Source organism: Eptatretus burgeri, chromosome 9 (genome assembly GCF_056783735.1).
Source record: "Eptatretus burgeri isolate ZD-2024b chromosome 9, Ebu_testis_v1, whole genome shotgun sequence".
NCBI classification, from domain to species: domain Eukaryota; kingdom Metazoa; phylum Chordata; class Myxini; order Myxiniformes; family Myxinidae; genus Eptatretus; species Eptatretus burgeri.
The window spans coordinates 32,590,094-32,612,427 of record NC_140969.1 but is presented as its reverse complement, the minus strand read 5'-3'; the positions used below and the strand labels follow the sequence as shown (position 1 = coordinate 32,612,427).

Genomic DNA, 22,334 nt, shown 5'->3' with positions numbered 1-22,334 from the left:
TTGACCTCTTTGGTGTAAAGCCTGACTGCACTGGATGCTGGTGCTCTAGCAGATGGTGGCGAACCCTATCAAGAATTATCCGAGCAAAGACCTTGCCCAGCACTGAGCAGCCTCACCCCTCGGTTGTTGTTGCAGTCTTGGTGATCACCCTTCCCTTTCCAGAGAGGGACAACAAGGCCCCTCTTCCAGTCAGTTGGGATGATGCCTATGTTCCAGGCAGAGCACAGAACTGCAGGCAATCACACAGGTACAGCATTTCCACCAGCCTTGAGAAGTTTAGCAAGAAAGCCAAGATCCCAGGAGCTTTATCCCATTTTAACTGGTTCACCGCAGTCTGTGTTTCCACAAACGAAGGTGGATCACAGTTGATTGGAGGGTCAGCAATAGAGATTGTAACACCCCTGACATCCAGCTAACAGCTGGTCAAAATCACAAAATCGGACCATGCATGTCAAGGAAATGGTTGGGGACATATTTAAGTAACAAAATGGCCACCAGTCGGCCATATTGGATATGTTCTTGAAAAAAAAAAAAGATGTGTGTATGTAAGCCATCATTCGTTATCTGCGTGCCAAGTTTGAATAGCATCGGTAAATGCTTGCCCGAGAAATGGTTGAAGCGTGTTCAACATCAGGTTTTTTTTACAACGGAAATGGCCACCAGTCAGCCATCTTGGATCTGATCTCAAAAAAGCATGACGTGCTTATATAAGCCATCATTCCTTACATGTGTGCCAAGTTTGAGCAAGATCGGTAAATGCGTGTCTAAGAAATGGTTGAGGACGTGTTGAACATCGGGTTTTTTACAACTAAAATTACCGCCAGTCTACCATCTTTGATCAGATCGCAAAATAAAATGAGGTGCACATGTGTGCCATCACGTACTGTGATTGTGCCAAGTTTGAACAAAATCGGAACATGCATGTCAGAGAAATGGATGGTGAAATGTTCAAGTCATAAAATGGCCACCAGTCAGCCATCTTGGATCTGTTCTCCAAAAATAAATTACGTGCACATGTAAGCCATCATTCCTTATCTTGTTCTCAGTTTGAACAAGATTGGTAAATGTATGTCCGAGAAATGGTTGAGGACGTGTTCACCAGCAGGTTTTTTTTTTTGCAACTCAATAGGCCGCCGGTCGGTCATCTTGGATGTAATGTCAAAAAAAAAAAAACATGGCGTACATATGTATACAATCATGTGTCGGCTTTGTGTGAAGTATGAATAAAATCGGTCCACACATGTCCGAGATATGGTTGCGGACGCACACACAAACGCACGCACGGACACCAAACTCGAGACCAAATCCATACGCCCCCGTTTTGGACTAAGTCCAATGGGGCGGGGGGCTAATAAAAAGCAACTTCAAATGGAAATGCCTCCAGTCATAATTCATGAAGAAAATTTAAAAACAACTTGATAAATTGACTAATTTGAAAAGCCATAGCCCAGATTGAATTCCAGAGTTTTGGCTCAACCAACTCGATGGTCTCCACAATCACTGTGCTCGAGCATTCAACGAACTTGTCCAAGAGGAAAAGGTAATGGATGAATGGCTCACAGAAGGAAGCAGAATGGTCATCTCAAAATCTGAAGAAACCCAATTACCTCATAAGTATCGACCAAGACAATACAAACTTCTGACGAAAATAATCACAGAACCTATGCACCACAACCAAACACAAGGAGGTCAAAAGGCAGAAGAGAACGGATGTAGGAGAAGATGTTCTGGAACAATAGATCACCTCCTACTAAACACGGCCATACTCAAAAACTGTAAAACGAGAATAACTCGTCCACAGCCTGGATAGACTACAAAACAGCTTTTGATAGTGTTCCACATTCATGGATGATAAAATGCATGCAGGTATACAAGATCAACCCCCCAAATAGTCAAACTGATTGAGAAAGCAACGGAACGCCAGACTCAGTGGTGTAATGGTTAGAGCGTCTGCAGAGAGTGTGGGAGGTCTGCAGTTCAAACGCCGGCGAAGTCACACCAACAACTTTTTTAAAATGGTATGTGCTGCTTTCTCGCTTGATGTTCAGCATTTAAAAGGATAAAAGCATGGACAATCCCCATAGCATGGCATTGATGTGGAGGAAGAAATTCCTCCTGAGAAAATGCCCCACTGAGTGTAGTAAGAAATGTGGTGCATTGCTGGTACTCAGAGTATCCTGGGAAGTGACAGCACTTTCCCCAAACTTAGTAGCTGTGTTTATCTCGTCTGTACGTCCAAGTGTGTGAAGTGTGTGAGTGGCAGCTCCATTACGAGCCTGTGATCAAAGATAAAAAAATATATAAAACACACTGGAATAGCACACCGATATTACAACACACAGAAGCAAATATCGAAATCTTATCATCATCGCATTCAATTTTAGGAAACAGAAGGAAGTTAAGAAAAGAACTCGGCAAGCCAAAAGAGAGTATGTGAAGGACATGGCGAAGAATATTAATCATAATAGCAAGGCTTTCTTTAAGTATATCAGGGGAAAAGAACAGGTTAGGACCAGTGTGGGCCCATTGAGGAAGAGCACCAGGAGAGTGGTTAGTGATGAAAGTGAGATGGCAGGCTTATTAAACAGGTATTTTGCTTCAACTTTTACACAAGAACAGTCAGGAGAATTGCCAATAGCTGAGAGTATTTATCAAGGAGGTGAGAAAGGGCTTTTACAGAACATCCAGGTTGGAGTGGAGGAAGTAAAGGAACAGCTCGGTAATCGAAGAGTAGATAAGTTTCCGGGTCCAGATAATATGTACCCGACAGTATTGATGGAGGTGGCTGAGCAGGTAAGCGAGATGTTAACGGATATTTTCAATAGTTCACTGGAGTCAGGACAGGTACCAGAGGATTGGAGAGTAGCAAATGTAACACCATTATTTATTAATAAAGGATCCAGAGAAGAATTGGGGAACGAAAGACATGTTAGTTTGACTTCAGTTGTGGGGAAGGGGAAGGTGTTGGAGACATTAATTAAGGACTGGATGAGGAACCATTTAAACAAATACAAACTAATTAAAGGTCGTCAGCATGGGTTTACCACAAGTAGTTCCTGTTAAACAAATCTTTCAGAGTTATATGAAGCAGTGTGTGATTGGGTGGATGAGGGAAAGGCAGTGGACATGGTATATCTAGAATTTAAGAAGGCATTTAATAAAGGTACTACATCGGAGGTTGTTTGCTAAAGTGAGGGCTTGTGGTGTGGCTGGTCAGGTCGCTAATGGGATTACAAACTGGTTTCGTGGGAGGAAGGAAAGAGTAGCTGTGAGTGGGAGGATGTAAGTAGCGGGGTACCTCAGGGATCAGTACTCAGACCATTACTATTCATTATTTACCTCAATGATTTGGATAATGGGGTAAAGAGTAAGATTTCAAAATTTACAGATGATACAAAGCTTGGAGGTAAAGTGGATAGCAGAGGGGGTGGTGATAAGATTCAGGAAAGTATTGATACTTGCATAGATTGGGCAAAAGATTGGCAGATGAAGTTTAACCTGAGTACGTGTAAGGTGTTGGGGATGGGAAAGAACAATGAAAATAGAGATTACAGGAAGCAAGGGGTAATTTTGGAGCATGTCACACAGGAGAAGGATCTGGGGGTGGTAATAGATACGGGAGGTAAGCAGGCAGCACAATGCCAGGCAGCTCTCGGTAAATTAAATGGGGTTTTAGGTTGTATTCGGAGGGGGGATCATTTACACATCAAAAGCGGTGGTGTTAACGTTGTACAGGAATTTAGTGAGGGCCACATTTAGGATATTGTGTGCAGTTTTGGTCACCACAGTTCCGGAAGGACATAGATGCCATGGAGAGGGTTCAGCGCAGGGCTACTAGATTGATTCTGGGCCGAGTTAGACTCGGTTATGAGGAGCGGCTGAAGGAGACAGGGCTTTATTCACCAGAAAGGAGGCGGTTACAAGGAGATATGATAGAGAGGTTTAAGATAACAAAAGGTATTGATAAAATAAGTGTAGATGAATTATTCAACAGAGTAGACAGTGATAGCACCAGGTGCCATAACCTGAGAGTAAAGAAAAGGAGAGTAAAGATGGTAGTCAGGTAGGGGACTTTTACTCAGAGAGTAGTTAATGCATGGAATGGCCTCCCTGGAAAAGTAGTGGCAGCAGAAAAAGTAGATAAGTTTAAATTACAATTAGATAGGTACCTGGAAGTTATGGAGATTGAGGGGCATAAGGATGTTGACAGGACGTTTAGGTCGTTTGAACATTGATGGGTGATTGTGTGCATATGCACGGAGTGCTGTTGGTGGGGGTCTCGTCAAGGGGTGTTGTGTAGTTGATGTTGTATGTTTTTAACCAAGCCCATGCCCCCTCCCTTGAGGGGAAGAAGAAAAAGAAAATAATAAATAAATACAAAAACTTAAAATTAAAATAAAAACAAGTAAATTAATTAATTTTAATAATTAATTTCTTTTAATTTGCATTTTCTTCCTTGGATCTTGTGTAGATTGGTTGGCGTGGTGTTCACGCATGCATGATGGGCTGAATGGCCTCCACCTGTGTTAGATTTCCTTGTAATTCCCTTGAAATACCAGGGGTGAAGATACAACGCAAGATCTTTCAGGGTGATAACATTTCCCTGCTCCCATTTTGCCTGGCCATGGACCCACTGAGCAACCCCATTGATGAGCCAGGACACAAATACACCCTAACAACCGATAGAAGAATGTCCAAGGAGACATAAAAGATGATGTACATCTACTGTACATGGATGATTGAAAGAACTTCACATGAAATGATGAAAAATTGGCAGAATAACTTAAAATTAGTGCAACAGCACTCTGACAACATTCAAATGGAATTAGGCTGAGGTAAGTGTGCCAAATACACATTTGTACAAGGGAAACTAACTAAAATGGGCAACATACAAATTGACCGAAATACAAAAATACAGCAGCGAAAGAATGAAACGTCATACAAATATCTCAGAGTAGACACATCACAAACAAATGCGCAAAACAATTACCAAAAAATACCTGCAGAGAACAAGGATAATCATGAAAAAAAACATACCTTTCTCCAAGGAACAAAATCAAAGCCATAAACCAAGTCATAGTAGCAGTATCCCAATACAGCTTTGGCATAATAAACTGGTCATAAGTGGAAATCGATAAATGAGACATCAAAACTAGGAAACTCCTCACTATTCACAAAGCGTTATTAAAATATATATATATATATATATATATATATATATATATATATATATATATATATATATATATATATATATATATATATATATATAGTTACGAATCTCGCGCCCGCCCAGCGTGCGAACGACCGCTTTAGCCAATGGCAGCCGCACGCCCACCGGACGAGCAATTCAGTCGTGACTTCCCGGGACAACACCGAGAACCAGTCACGGGTGTGCCTTCAACGCACACCACGGCCCAGTCCGTATTCTACCCGTGCGTGACAGGGTCAATCGCCGAATATCGATATACCCAAGTATTCGCGCGGGTAACCAAACCGAAGGACCGCACCTCGGCGAAGGCCTGTTTGGACACGTACCGCTTAAGCGGTTCGTTCCGTTCTGGGATAACCGAGCAGGTATTATCGCCAGACCTCGCCAGACCCGATTCTATTATCGGTATTCAAAAACCAACTGGTATTCCGAAAAAACAATATGGCACTTCAATGCGGGAAAAAAGGACACGACGAACAGGTTAACATTCACACAAGCATAAATATTTTACACGTAACCAGGGATGCACGGATGCGGGTATGCAATCAATGGGGGAAGGGGACAAGACACGAGCAAGGCAAAAACACTACAACCGACTATGGTTATTATGTACATTTACTTAACAACAGTTCTACTTGAAAGACTTGGCACCACAACATTCACTCAAAAGAAAAGCAAGAAAGACCCCCTCACAGACAAGGGAGTCAGACTGGGCCCGTGGGCCCTTATAACGTGGGGCTTTGGTGACCGAAAGGGCCCCACAAGACCGTTGCAGGTTACCTGCACCCTCGTGGTGCCTTGATGGGGCGAGTCGCGACGTCCCGTCCCCACGGCAGCTAGCGTGGCCACAGTTGAGCTCAGGGCCTCCGCCTGGCAGGTGAGCTCTCCCCACACGCCCGTGCAGGTTCGCGCGACAAACAGGGCCGCGAATCCAGCCCACGTCTCCTTCGCAATGCCCGGACCTCCACCGACTGACCACTCCAAGCTCCTGACTCAGACACGAGCCCAGATCTCCACGCAGTTCCGGCAGCAGCAGCACAGCTCCTTACGCTGCGTCCAGCGGCAGCAACCACACCAGCAACGACAGCAACCACAGCAGCAACTCCAGAGAGAGAGAGAGTGAACGCTCCGTGCGCCCTTTTTATTCCCCACGCTCTGCCCCCCCCCCGCGCCCCGCTCTCGCCCCGCCCTCCTTCCAGAAGGAAGCGTTTTCCTGCCAAATTAGGGACGCGCGCCACCGCAGTAGTTCTCTTTGTCCCTTGCAGGGTGAAATTCACCGTGGAGACGCCATTCATCCGGGGGAGGGGGGAGCGGGGGCCACCTGCTTTCTCTCGACGAAGGCCAGGCCTCTGGCAACCGTGTGCCGAGGTGGAAACGCGGTGGTGTGGTTATGAGGGTTGAGGTGATCATGGTTGTTGTAATTGGTGGCGCTTTGCGGTTAGCGTGGTTGTGTGAAGTGGTTGGTTCAAAATAACGATAGTAAAGAATAACGGCTAACTCAAGGATCACAGCCCTGCTTACACAAATAATATCCATTAAACAACGGTGGGGAAATCTATCTGAACAGACACTTAGCAATACAACTGAACTAAGGAACTTTATGGTGTTCTGCGAATTTCCACAGCCGTAACAATATATACATATACATATATATATATATATATATATATATATATATATATATATATATATACATATATATACATATATATATATATATACATATATATATATATATATATATATATATACATATATATATTGGTGCATCAGAAGAACGTAGCTGGCGAGACGAGGAGGTAGTGCACCTGATGGAGCTCAATCAAGTGCACAGAGCAACAGCAGTAGCATTGGCCAAGTACGTGAAAAGTGTAACAGACTACCAAATCCAATTTGAACTCAAACACAAAGACGAGTCAGAAAATGTATCCCGAATACACAGAGCAAAAGGTTTACAAAGACAGCTGCAAGCAGAGGATGTCACATGAAACCAAAACAGTAATAAAAACAGGCCCAGTGATTGAAAAAAAACAAACCAAAGAAAAATAGTTGAAAAAACTAAATATCAACAAGTATACACCAACAACTGGGAAAACGATAAAAGAACAGAGATATATAATAATATGCAGTAAAAAAAAATAATAATAATAAAAAGGTTGGACAGACTGGTGGTAGAAAAAGAGGGCTTTTTGGAATGGTTAAGAGGTCAGCTCAACTGGGATGGAGAATGAATCATTAAAAATGCCCAAGACCAAGGACAATACACCAAGAACTTTAATAAAATGGGTGGGACTGAGTCAATCGGACTGGTGTAGGTTCTGCAAGGTAGAAACCTGAAAGCAAGTCACCTCCTATTGGGATGGAAAAAAAACTCATGTCAGAACAGCTGTACACACAAAGGCACAACGAGGTATGTAGAGTAATCCACCGGCACATCTGTAGAAATTTCAATATCCAAGTTCCGTTAAACTCATGGAAACATGAAACAATAGTAATCGCTGAGAGCAAGCAAATAATGCCCATGTACGACCTGATGACCCATCGAGCGTAAACATAGAAAACGAAGCATTTTGCATTGTGACTGAATGGAGTACTTGAGTATACAAAAATAAAATAAGGCATTGCTAATTGAGGTTTCTGTAACCCAGCAATTTTGGCCTAAACAATACAGAAATTAAGAAAATGAAAAGAACCCTCAGAACAAGACTTTGAAACCAAAAAAAATAACTTCGCAACTTGCTCCATGAATCATGATGGCTTATCCAAACGGAGGCGGATACTTCGAGACCCCGGAGGACTCCATTACACCTTCTGAAAACCTGCATATGGAGACAACAACCAACTACACATACATATCAATCTCAAAACATTTTGTGCAATATTGACCAACCTGGGTGCACAGTGATCTGCAAAGTCACCGGCGTTACTACGTCTCGACTTGTTCAGCACAAAATGGTCTGGATTCAACACACGACACAGCAGGCACAGTGCCATCTGCCAAATGAAGTACACGATAGGACAAGATTAAAAAGCTCGTGCTTTCACATCGATGTTCAGGTTTCTCACACAACAACGTTTTATAGCAAATCTCGTATTATCGGAAACAATCACTTCCTTCCTAAAACTCAGTATGAACAACAACGGTTGTCCTTCATAAACTCAATGGAGAGAAAAATGTCCATCCGGTGCATGAGTTTAGTGGACAAATAGTCCAAAATAAAGGAATTCATTGAAGATAGTCATTTGCCATATCCATTCGGTTGGAAGCCAGGTATTGAGGGAAGTGGGACAATGACAAATGAATCATCTCATTGGACAAAGCCCACTTAATTATTACTGTTACTAATGAAGTTGACCCCATTACATTTTGCCTTTTAAACTCACCTGTGCGTATATGGGATACGAAAGATTACTGTAGTACTACACAGGTTTTCTAGTTTTTACTTGTTCTTTGTAGTACTTTTGTTGGGATGGAAAAGTAACCATTTTGTGCTTGCATCTGTCCCTTCATTGTCTCGGGTTACCTTTTCGATGTCTGCATGACCGCTGAATGTTTCCAATATGCGGAGCAAATTATTTGTTATCTCTTCGTTGTCCAGCAGTTCCGATTCTGAAAGAAAAAAACAAACACTCAAATCAGTTTGCAATTGAAGCAGATATAATTTATATTTCAGATAATGGTTCTACTGACAAGGGGTGAAGGGTGAGAAGTAAAGAGAAGTTCAACCTGCAATGGCACAATAATTAGCATGGTTTTTATAAGATTTCCTATGTATTGAGTGAGAGCAGGACAATGCGTCAGAAAGTACCAAAACCAACTGGAGTGAAGATAAGAAGGTCTTAAGGGCAAAGAAGAAGACAGGACTGGTAGATTGTTCAGGTATGGATGAGTGATTACATGTACATGCTCACATGTGTTGTGACTGTGATGTCTGTGAGAGGGTCACGTCAAAAGGTGAATGTGCTGTTGGTGTTTGTTCACTCATCCCTCTCGAACCATCCTCACAACACAAACACACCATAAACAAGAAGAGAACTCGGTAGAGTGCATACCTCTGCCACGTAATGCCTGATCCATGAGAACGTATCAGGCCCAATCAATACATTTTTGAAATATCATTCGATACAGAACGATAACGTTTTTGGCCCCATCCCTCAATGGTGAAGAATCACTTTAAAAATTAAACTAGAACTGCCACTTTACAACTGCTGGCAGTGATGACCGGGGACCCAGACCTCCGCTTTTGATATGACGTGAGACTTAAATGATAGTCGCAAAGTTTTGCGTCAATAGGATAAGTGGTTCCAGAGAAAACAATATTTAATATTGTTCTTGAATCAAACATGGCTGCCAAACCATGTGACCTATCAATTAGAAATTAACAAACTTATATTCCCTACTCGTGGGCAATACGTTTGTGAAGTTTCCCCTCGATCTGACGAGCCGTTCTGGAGAAGAAGATGTTTGAAGGTTTAGGGTAAATTCAAGATGGCCGCCAAACCGTATGACCGATCAATAAGAAATTAACAAACTCGATAAAGGACTTCATGGGGAATGTGTGTGTAAAGTTTCGCGTCAATCTGTTTAGCCGTTCTGGAGAAGATTTTTTTTTTTAATTCCCAAAACAAGATGGCTGCCGAACGTAGTGACCTATCAGGTCATAATATATTTTTTCTATGGTGAATTGTTGTGCAGATGAGGCACAAGAAATTTCAGATTTTTCCGATGCAGCGTTGTACCTTACCAATTTTGACCGGCACACCTTTTGACCGATGACCTCACGAAAAATCACCCCTGTTCCCCTTGAGGAGCTTATTCAAATGTATGAAGCGAAAAATTTTTCCATCGCACCGTTTCAGAGATACAGAGGTCCAAAGTTTTTCGGTTTTTTCAAGATGGCACCCGTACCATGTGACCTATGACGTCATAATTACCAATTAAGTTTGCTATCAAAAAAGATACATATTATGGTGAAAATTGTGTCGATCGGACTTACCGTTCCTGAGAAAATGATTTTTAAAGCGAAAGAACACGCAAATTGCCGGCGGAAAAAGAATAAATAATAAACTAGAACTGCCACTTTATAACTGCTGGTAGTGATGACCGGGTACCCAGTCCCTCTGCCTTTGATACAACATGGGACTTTCTGCAGATGACAGTCACAAAGTTTCGCTTTGATCGGGTAAGTGGTTCCAGAGAAAACAATATTTAATATTGTTCTTGAATCAAACATGACTGCCAAACCATGTGACCTATCAATTAGAAATTAACAAAGTTATATTGCCGACTCGTGGGCAATACGTTTGTGAAGTTTCCCTTTGATCTGATGAGCCGTTCTGGAGAAGAAGATGTTTGAAGGTTGAAGGTAAATTGAAGATGGCCGCCAAACCGTATGACCGATCAATAAGAAATGAACAAACTCGATAAAGGACCTCATCGGGAATGTGTGTGTAAAGTTTTTCCTCAATCTGTTCAGCCGTTCTGGAGAAGATGTTTGAAGGTTTACGGTAAATTCAACATTGCCGCCAAACCGTGCGACCGATCAATAAGAAATTAACAAACTTAATAAAGGACCTCATGAGGAATGTGTGTGTAAAGTTTCGCGTCAATCTGTTTAGCCGTTCTGGAGAAGAAGATTTTTTTTTTTAATTCCCAAAACAAGATGGCTGCCGAACCAAGTGACCTATGACGTCATAATATATTTTTTCTACGGTGAATTGTTGTGCAGATGAGGCTCAAGAAATTTCAGATTTTCCGATGCAGCGTTGTACCCAACGAATTTTGACCGGCACACCTTTTGACCGATGACCTCACGAAAAATCACCCCTGTTCCCATTGAGGAGCTTATTCAAATGTATGAGGCGAAAACATTTTTACCCTAGAAAGTTTCAGAGATACAGAGGTCCAAAGTTTTTCGGTTTTTTCAAGATGGCGCCCGTACCACGTGACCTATGACGTCACAATTACCACTTAAGTTTGCTATCAAAAAAGATACATACTATGGGGAAAATTGTGTCAATCGGACTTACCACTCCTGAGAAAATGATTTTTAAAGCGAAAGAACCCACAAAATTGCCGGCGGAAAAAGAAAAATAAGAAATAAGAAATGAACAGAAGAATAACAATAGGGTTCCTTGTCAGAATGACAGGGTATCCTAATAATCCTCGTAACCAGATCCGGATTGGGATCTTCACTAGAATCGAAAAAAATTCGTCCTTGCAACACACCCACCCTGTCCACCAAGTTTCATCCAAATCCATCCACAACTTTTTCAGATATCATGTTATGTATCATTTCGGCCCAATCTCTCAATGGTGAAGAACCACGTAAAAAAATTATCAGATCCGGATCCGGATTCGGACCTTAAGCAAAATTGAATCAATTCTAACTTTACTTGTCACACACCCAACATGTCCACCAAGTTTAATCCGAATCCGTCGACAACTTTTTGAGACATCCTGCACACAGACAGACGGACATAAATGGGTGAAAACATAACCTCCTTCCATGGAGGAGGTAATAAACCCTGATGATGCCCAGCCAGCAAGTACCAGCAGACCACGGGCAGCACCAAGCATCACGAGCACAACTCAAAGCACCACAAGCTCATGGATAACCTCAACCACCACCAGCACACGGTCAACCCCGAGCACCACCTGAACACGGACAACCCCGAGCACCACCAGCACAAGGACAACCCCATACACCACCAGCACAAGGACAACCCCAAGCACCACCAGCACACGGTCAACCCCGAGCACCACCTGAACACGGACAACCCCGAGCACCACCAGCACACGGTCAACCCCGAGCACCACCAGCACACGGTCAACCCCGAGCACCACCTGAACACGGACAACCCCATGCACCACCAGCACAAGGACAACCCCAAGCACCACCAGCACACGGTCAACCCCGAGCACCACCTGAACACGGACAACCCCGAGCACCACCAGCACACGGACAACCCCATACACCACCAGCACAAGGACAACCCCAAGCACCACCAGCACACGGTCAACCCCGAGCACCACCTGAACACGGACAACCCCGAGCACCACCAGCACACGGTCAACCCCGAGCACCACCAGCACACGGTCAACCCCGAGCACCACCTAAACACGGACAACCCCATGCACCACCAGCACAAGGACAACCCCAAGCACCACCAGCACACGGTCAACCCCGAGCACCACCTGAACACGGACAACCCCGAGCACCACCAGCACACGGACAACCCCATGCACCACCAGCACACGGACAACCCCATGCACCACCAGCACACGGACAACCCCATGCACCACCAGCACACGGACAACCCCATGCACCACCAGCACACGGACAACCCCGACCACCACCAGCACACGGACAACCCCGACCACCACCAGCACACGGACAACCCCGAGCACCACCAGCACACGGACAACCCTGACCACCACACGGACAACCCCGAGCACCACCAGCACACGGACAACCCTGACCACCACACGGACAACCCCGAGCACCACCAGCACACGGACAACCCCGAACACCACCAGTATAGTGACGACCTTAAGCACCACCATAGTCGAACGACGGTGCCTACCTCGAGGAGTGGAAAGCAGACGGCGCAGAGTGCGAGCGACACCGGACGGGTTTTGATCTGCACGAAGCCAGGTGAGGCTCGTGAGTAACCCGGGAGTTGCACGTGGTCGGCTCATCGGTAAAACCATTCATGTCAAGGTCCCATAACTAGCACCACCACCACCACCACCTGCACATGTCCGAGTAAACAACGGCGGCGTCACGAGCCGACAGGGTCCACGTGCCACAAGCCCGCATCACGTGACCGAAAGTTAGAAGCTTTGGAAAAGTTTTCAACCAAACGCGGTTGTTGTTGTTGTTGTTGTTGTTTTTTTTTTGTTTTTGGTGTTGTTGTTGGTGTATTTTGTTTCCCTTTTCCCTCAGAGATGACGTGGAGGACACACACCTGACAATGCAGAATAAAACAAATGACTATCAAGAAGAAAAGGGAGAATTATCAACCCGATAACCAGACTTTAACCACTAACCAGCCTTGGTCGTGTATTCAACGGTTTGAGCGGCTGCTCCGAGGCTGGGAGGTCGACGGTTCGAATCCCTAAACCAAAGGCTATAAAAATGGTACCTGCTGCATCCCAGCACATGAAAAGGGCAGAACACGGACAGACAGCCATAGGTTGGCAACACGAGCACTCGACCAACACACCTGGGTAGAGTAGAGAGCACACCTCCACAAGGGTGAACAGTTTACACTTTGTATCCCATGGAGAGGACGAATCTGGATTCGGACCTGGAGCAAAACTTGAATCGTCTTCTTGTCACCGACTCAACTCAGCCACCAAGTTTCGTCCCAATCCGTGTGTAACTTGTTGAGATATCTTGTTCACAGACAGACAAACACAGACTGACAAACACAGACAAGCCTGAGAACGGACCCCGTGTCCCCCTCGGGGGGTGTCGGTAATATTGGTGGAAGTAACGGACATCGTCAGCAGGTGGTGTCCAGGTTCCTCCAACCTGTTGTGTACGACACCTGTTGAGTCATGTGACCCTGTTCCTGGTGATGCAGGTTGTGGTTCATTTCAAACTTAGCAGGATTACCCGACGTTTCCCGCTCATGTTATAACGACGATTTGACATTTAGAAGAAAAATGAAAAAAAAATTTATGGAGGGCTTAAACACTTCTTGGTGGAGCAGCAGGGGCCAGAAAAGAGGCTTATTTCGTGAGATACCCACACCAGCAGTACCACATTTTCTAATTTGGTTATTATTGACCACCTACTATCCCTGTACATGAAAACCAATGATGCCAGTCTGGGAAATAGTGGCATTCTGAGAAATAGGTCAATTAAGGTCGTTGACCCCTGAATTTGGCAATATTTACTAAAACGGCTATAGTTTATATAATTTTCATGTTACAATACCTTGATATACATCAAACTGATCCGAAGACAACAAGCTATAACATACACCAACAAAAAAAAAAACATGTGGCTGATAATTGTAAGTGCAGAACCAATTGTATTACAAATTTTGCCCCCAAACTCCAAATTTTCGCATTTTTCAAATACTTTTAGCATCACTCATCACATGCATAATATAAAAGTATAAAATATTAAGCATTAAAAAGTTTCTCTAGGGTCTGCTGCAATTATTCATATATAATATATTCTATTATCTTAAAGGTAAATCATATTTTCATCACATTTTGTGCAATGTCTGAAAATACCTGAAAATGGTATTATTCAATACTCATGGCAAATGACCATTAATTTCATATGAAATGTCTTTGAAATAATATATTGTTGTAAGGAATTATAACTGTTGATGAGTATATCAATAACACACAGGGATAGATCCAGAATTTTTGGAAGGGGTGGGGGAAGAGGTTACAAACACCTATGTACTAACACCCCCTACCCCTTCCTCAATATCACTAAATACATATGCACTAAAAAAAGTGCCACCCCTAAACCTTGAACCAACCCTAAAATAATGCCCCTGACAAAGAATATTGGATTATATAAGATGATCCCATATGCTACAATAATCCTGAGATGACCCCCACATCCCTGAGATGGTCCCCACATGTGGCACTGCTATAAATAGCACTCTCATCAGCCATGAGTTTACAATGTATATGAAATTAGGTGTATATCAACTTGAACAGATGCGATAGACTACACATACTGCAGCATGTTTTATTCTCTTCTCTCTTAAAATTGACACCCTCTTCTCCCTCTTCTCTTAAAATTGACACCCTCTTCTCTCTTAAAATTTAAGTATGAAAATTTTTTTTTTTTTAATTAAGAATTGTCTTGTGATGAAGACCTATTACCATGTAGCAAATTTTCTGATGGAAAAACATGTGGTATACTGAATGTTTTGCCGACAGGCTGTTGAGCTGGGGTTAAATAGTATTGTCATGAGAATGTGTCTAAAATGGAAGTCATTACTGCATAAATTTTATGTAAGGTACATAATTTTATGTACCTTACATATGTAAGGTACATAAAAATTTTATGTAATAACCCCCCTAAAAGAATAAAGTCCTACGAATAGGGTTTATCCCCAGGTCTAAAATACTAATGAATTTACATTGAATTATTTTCAATTTAGTGGATTAAATAGACAAATTCTGCCAAACTATTGGTGACCAATATTTTTTACACTTGCAGGCAGATCCACATTTTGTCTTCGTGTTCTCAAGATTACTTCAACAGCACTGAACAGTCTATTATTACAATATGGATGCAGAATTTGACACTGCTCCCATTGCCAAGAAAGTTAAGGGAGAAGATACCATTGACATTGATAAGTGTCTTTTCTGCACAAAATCATTTTCATCAAAGGAACAGCCAGTCACTCCAGTTCTTAACAAACTACGGTCCTTATTCTCAGCATGCAGACAACGGAATGACTCAGTTAGTCAGAAACTTTTGGCCCATGAATCTGATATAATTTCTGGAACAGTGGTGTTCAGGTATCACAGACAATGCAGACCAACATATGTAAGCCAACATCACACCAGAAGAGCTATTAAAACAGTTGATAACTCTGATGTAGTTTTGGATGATGGTGGTAATTCTAGTAGTGGTAATGGTGATGGTGCAAGTGGTGGGTGTGCCAACCGCTTTACAAGATCCAAGTCATCAGTTGTGAAGTTTGACTGGAAATCTTGCTGTTTCATCTGTAGTGATCCTTGCAGCTCAAAGCACCGATTATCTTGGTCCATGGTAGAGTCATCTGTGAAAGATGACCCTGAGCATCCCAACATGTACACCCGAGTTCTTCAAGCTGCAAAGGCTAAGCAAGATGATGACATGACAACCAGACTTCAGGGTGTACCCAATGGTGATCTGGTTGCCATTGAGGCTCGTTACCACAGACAAAAGTCATGCTACATCAACTATGTCAGTGGTCACTCTATCACTGCAAGTCAGAACAGAAAGCAACAATTTGCTGCACACAGTACATCAGTGAGGAGACTGATCAGTGAGTTTACATCACCCATCATTGAACACAGACAAATATTCTTCCTGAGCACCTTGAGAAAGCGGTTCTTTGAGATCCTTGCTGAAGAGGGAGTGGACCATCCAGGTTCATACACATCCTATAATCTCAAAAGACAACTTATAAAAGAGTGGCCAGATGTTGCATTCATGCCACAACCAGGCAAGTCAGATCTTGTTTGTTCTTCAAAGACAACAGTAGGAGATGCTTTGCAAAAGGCATATGAGATGTCAAAAGTTTTGAGGGAAGTAGTTGAGGATGAAGAGACAAGTTTGAAGACAGATTTGACATCATCAATGGTCGATGAAAGCATTGTTCCAGCCTCTTGGTCTGCTAGGATCTGATGAGCAAAACATTTCAAAGGAGATAGAAATGGCAGCCACAAAGTTTGTTGGCTACATGTATGGCAAGACAAACTGCATGTCATTGAATGCCCTGAGGTGTCAGAAGACTGGACAGAGGAACATCCAGGGAAAGAAACTACCACCAACAGAAGATGCTTTCAGTTTGCATCTACTTCGCTCTGCTTATCAGCTGTTAATATGGAGACAAGCTGCTTACCCTTCTCCAACCTTACCTGATGCAACAGCATATGGCTTCGAACACAGCCCAGGTGGCACTGGTCTCCAGCCTCAAACGATGAGTCAATTGCCAGCTGCTCCAGAGTTGTTAAATGACCTTGTGTGTGACTGTCAACCCAATACCTGTGCAGTGGAGTGTTCTTGCTTGGAGAGTGGCCAACCATGCACAGCAGCATGCACCTGTTGAAGCCTTGGTGGATGGAGGGGACAAATCATGTTCAAATCCCTTTACGCTCTCTGCATTTTACAGTGATAATTCAGACTCAGATGCAGACTAGATATCAACATAATATGTAACAACAATAATGTTGACAGTTTCCTGGCATTTATCTTAGTAACTGATAATTTTGTGAGAAAGGTTGCATTTGATGCCAAAAGTGGAGAGTTTGTACAAACAGCCGTTATAGTCCTCAATATTTCTTTGAAATTTATTTTCAACAAAGTACATTGAAAAATTACCATTTAAAAAATATTTATAGTATATAAGACTTTGTACCCCCCCTCCCCATTTACACAAATCCTGGATCCATCCTTGTGTGTTGTTGATATACTCATCAACAAATGTAATTCCTTGTGACAATATAATATTTGAAACAAATTTGTAAAAAACACATTTGTAAAACTGTACTGAATAATACCATTTTCAGGTATTTTCAGGCATCTTGGACAAAATGTGATGAAAATGTGATTTACACTTAAGATAATACAATGTATCATATATGAATAATTACAGCAGACTCTAGAGAAACTTTTTAATGCTTAATATTTGATACTTTTATATAATGCATGTGATGAGTGATGCTAAAAGTATATGAAAAATATGAAAATTTGGATTTTTGGGGCAAAACTTGTAATAAAATTGGTTCTGTACTTACTATTTTCAGCCACATGTTCTTTTTTGTTATTGCATGTTATATCCTATTGTCTTAGGATCAGTTTGATGTATATCAAGGTATTGTAACATGAAAATTATAAAAACTATAGCCGTTTTAGTAAATATTGCCAAATTCAGGGGTCAACGACCTTAATTGACCTATTTCTCAGAATGCCACAATTTCCCAGACTGGCATCATTGGTTTTCATGCACAGAGATAGTAGGTGGTCAATAATAACCACATTAGAAAATGTGGTACTGCTGGTGTGGGTATCTCCCTCTTTTGGTGGCCCCTGCTGCTCCACTATCTGTACCCCCACGAATGATTTTGGCGGCTATCGTTGAATATCACTTTTCACACGGCTACAAAGGTTTCGGCTCTACGAGTGATTCAAAAACAAAAACATAGCCAACTGTTTTTTTCACAGTAAAAATGTGTTTTTGTGAAAATACTCCTCAGCACTCACAGCACTCACATTCTAATTGAACTCACTGATGAACATCTGTGACTCTGACGAAGATCCGTTTGGCCATCTCTGAGTTCAATGGCAACAAGTTGCATATGTTATACACACGTTATTCGCCAAGGATTCTCCGAAGAGACCTGGTACCAAAGGAATTAAGTCTCCGTCTCAGATCCTTGGTCAGAGTCCAAGTCTCACATCCATAGAGTAAGACTTGGAAGCACCAAGGACCTGAAGACTCAGACTTTCGTCCTCCCGCACAGGTACCGGAAAGTGCCACACCCCATGATCCAGTGAATCCATGACCTCTGGCTCACGTCTGTTGTCTGTTGACCTCTGACCCACAGCCGGCAGAGACATGAATATCACTGCCAAGGTAAGTGAATCTCTCAGTGACCTCAACATTCTCAACACAAACAGGTACAGACAGGACAACAGCATCCAAGATGTCATTGAAAGCCTGGATCTTAGTTTTGACCCAGGAAATCCATAATCCCCGCGGCTTCAACTCCTCATTTAGCACCCCGAGGGCCCCCAAAAGGATATCTAGAATCTCCAGCAAGATGACTGCATCATCTGCGAAATCAAGGTCAGAGATCTTGACATTCCCAAACGATGCACCGCAGCTTGAGGTCTCCAACATCATCCCCAGAATCCAGTCCATAAAAGCGCCGAAAAGTGTGGGGGCCAGTACACACCCCTGATGAACTCCAGTAACAACTGGAAATAAGTCAGAGATGGTACCACCACATCTCACAGCACTCGCAGTTCTAGAGTGGAGTTCAGACATCAGATCGATCAGTTTTGGTGGCATCCGACAAAGACCAAGAATCCTCTAGAGGGCATCCTGATTCACTGAATCGAAAGCTTTACAGAGATCAACATTGGCTGCAAGCAGCCCCTGCCGAAACTCTCATCTGCGTTCAGTGAGGACCCGGAGAGCAAGGATACGGTCGATCGTTGACCTCTTTGGTGTAAAGCCTGACTGCTAGATGCTGGTGCTCAAGCAGATGTTGGCGAACCCGATCAAGAATAGTCCAAGCAATGACCTTGCTTGGCACTGAGAGCAGCGTCACCCAACAGTAGTTGTTGTAGTCTTGGTGATCACCCTTCCCTTTCCAGAGAGGAACAACAAGGCCCTTCTTCCAATCAGTTGGGATGATGCCTGTGTTCCAGGCAGAGCACAGAACTGGATGCAACAACACAAGCGCAGCATTTCCACCAGCCCTGAGAAGTTAAGCATAGATGCCACAGATCCCTGGAGCCTCACTCCATTTCAATCGCTTCACCGCAGCCTGTGTTTATACAAACGAAGGTGGACTACTGTGGATTGGAGGGTCAGCAATTGAGATTGTAACACCCCTGACATCCAACTCAACAGCTGGTGGATCAGCCTGATACAGCAGCTCAAAGTAACCGGCCCAACGGGCCTTCACTTTGGACTCCTCTGTCAAGAGCCCACCTCCCTCCACTCTCACTGCAGTACACTGAGGGACGGGCTTGGACGAACGCAATGCGCGAATTCCCCTGTAAGCAGGATGAGAATCCCGTGACCACAGGTGATGCTCGACCCCCTCAGATTCCTCGCACATAGGCCTCCTTGTCCGCCCACAGCGCACGTGCAGCTTTACGCCTCATTTCCCTGAACAGCTCATGTTTGCCATTTAGCCTGGCCTTGCGACTCTGGTCAATGGTATCCAGCGTCCCTTGAGAGACAAAATTCTTCTTTGCTCCACTGTGAGTTCCAAGACATCCACCGGCAACATCAGCAACGGTGGTCTTGAAGGCACTCCACAACTCCTCATGATTCCCCAAAGCACCCAAACCCCACAAAATCCCCACTAACCCTGTTCACAAACTCCTCCGCTGCCCTCTCATCCTTGAGTTTGCCAACATCCAGCCTTGGCTCAGGTGTAGGAGCATGCACCAAAGCAGCGTGTCGCTGCGATGATGTGATGAATCTTTCGTCTCAAAATACGCTCGTTGACTGGTGTTACCTCAATTATCATTGGAGTCAGCTTATTGGATAGAGCTGCAGGAACTCCTTGGGCATGATGACTTGGAACATGACTTGGAACAGGACGCAGCGATTTCTAAAAGATAAAGCTTTTTTTTTCACTTTCCTTAGCCATTATCGAATGCCTGTTCGTCATAGCTACAAATCGCTGGGTACATTTCAATGCTTATAAACGCCCAGAGATGCCAACATTATTGGCTTTATTTCATTTCCGCACATGCCATAACCTCGAGAATCTTTTAAATTAAGCCGAATTAAAAAAATTAAGCTTCAGAATTGAACTCAGCAGCAGTTCTGACTGCTAAAAAGTGTTTATTTGTCCAATCAGAAAAAAAACATTTGAAAATCTATATCTCCAGAACCACTTAACGGATCAATCCGATACTTCACAGGTATTATCGACCACCAATGAGGAAAACCATTTGTGAACTATGACGTCATCAGTCACATGGTACGGTGGCCATCTCGGATTGAAGGATTACCTTTAAACATCTTTCTCTGGAAACGCTGAATGGATCGATGCGAAATTTCATATGTATGATTGACACACCCCCCCACTCCCCACCCCCCCCCCCCGTGGGGAAAAAAATTTCTGAACTATAACATCATCGGTCACGTGGTGTGGCAGCCATCTTTTCTGCACTTATTTAGGCTTTCCCCTCCAGTATCTTAAACACCTACCTTGGAAGCCTGCCACTATGGCTTGCAGTTCTAGTTTTTATTATACACCCGATATATATATATATATATATATATATATATATATATATATATATATATATATATATATATATATATATATATATATATATATATATCGGGACGTATTATGTGATACCGGTCGTCCGTCCGTCCGTCCGTCCGTTCCTGTCTGCACTCTAACTCCCAAAGTTTTCAACTTTCACGTTTCATATTTGGAACATAGGTACAGACTGTGGAGACTGTGTGTCGCGACATACGTTCGTCATCTATGCCATGGCAACCAGGATGCTGTTTTCTATGTAGTAGCACAATTCTGTATATACCTTCTTGTTCGGGCATATATTGTGCTCACTTGAGCACTTGTTACTATTATTATTAGTATTATTATTACTAGTACGTGCCTGTAAAAAAAAATAAAAAAATAAAAGAATTAATAAATAAATATTCAAACCGCGAGAAAGAAACAACAACCACACAGGCCGTTTCTTCGCTGTCGCGTGCCCGTACGTGCGTGGCCCGGAAGTTCGCATATTATTCGCAGTTATGATTATTCGCAATATAGTTTTAATGCCCAAATATTCAATTAGCGCCAACGTATTTTGCCTTTTCGCAATGTCATCGCAAGGAAAAACAAAAAGAGAAGAGAAGGGGGGAAAAAAAATTACTTCTTGGTTCGGAGCATACCAGCTCACGCTGATGTTACCGAAATTTATGCACCGTCTAATATGAAAACGATCATAACTTGGGGCATTGTGTTTATCTATAAATGCACATAAGAAATCGAGAAATTATTAGAATACACGAAGTCATCATTATCCGGAAGCCCGTATGTTGTAACCCGTAATGGGGGAACGCGGCTGAGCTTCCCTTCCCCATCGGCCATGCCCACGCAACGTGTCTTGTCATTGCTTTGGTAAATAAATGGCCATAACTTGGGAAGCACTTGTCCGATTAATATCAAACCTTGAAAAGGCACATCCTCAGGTCCCCAGCAATATACCTGGCAAGTTTCAATTAGATCGGACCAGTGGTTGTCGAGAAACGGCGGTCGAAGACACACACAGACGCAGACACACAGACACACACACACAAATACACAGACACACACACATTGCTGGAATTATAGATAAATTATTATTGTTGGACACTTTTTTGGCCTTTTTTTTTTCTTCGCAATTTTTTTTGCCAAATTATTTTTATCATTCTTTTTCTTAGCAAATGCTTGTCTGATTGACACAACATTTTGAGGGTCAGGGCAACCCAACCCCCCCACCCCCCATGGAGAATATTTTAATTATAATTGTGTCATCATAAGTTACGTGATATGGCAGCCATCTTAGATTGAATGCAAAAAATTAAAGCATTATTTCTTTGAAACCCCTGATCAGAAAAATTTGAAACTTGGCACATTTCATTCTACTCCCAATGGGGAATAAGAAATTGTCAG

General features: G+C 43.0%; 1 protein-coding gene across 6 annotated transcripts in view; it reads right to left on the bottom strand.

Moving 5' to 3' along the window:
- The window catches only part of LRRK2 (leucine rich repeat kinase 2), a 266,308-nt gene extending 253,251 nt beyond the window's left edge, over positions 1 to 13,057 (bottom strand). For all 6 annotated transcript variants that reach the window (XR_015061544.1, XR_015061545.1, XR_015061546.1 and 3 more), the window contains exons 1-3: positions 12,800 to 13,057; positions 8,737 to 8,822; positions 8,103 to 8,206 (exon numbers count right to left, since the gene is read on the bottom strand). Coding sequence is in view for 3 of the 6 variants with exons in the window: in XM_085894632.1 (XP_085750758.1) it covers positions 8,103 to 8,206; positions 8,737 to 8,822; positions 12,800 to 12,926 (317 nt within the window). In the remaining 3 variants the exon portion in view is untranslated. The remainder of the gene's footprint in view (positions 1 to 8,102; positions 8,207 to 8,736; positions 8,823 to 12,799) is intronic.
- Positions 13,058 to 22,334: the final 9,277 nt, after the last annotated feature.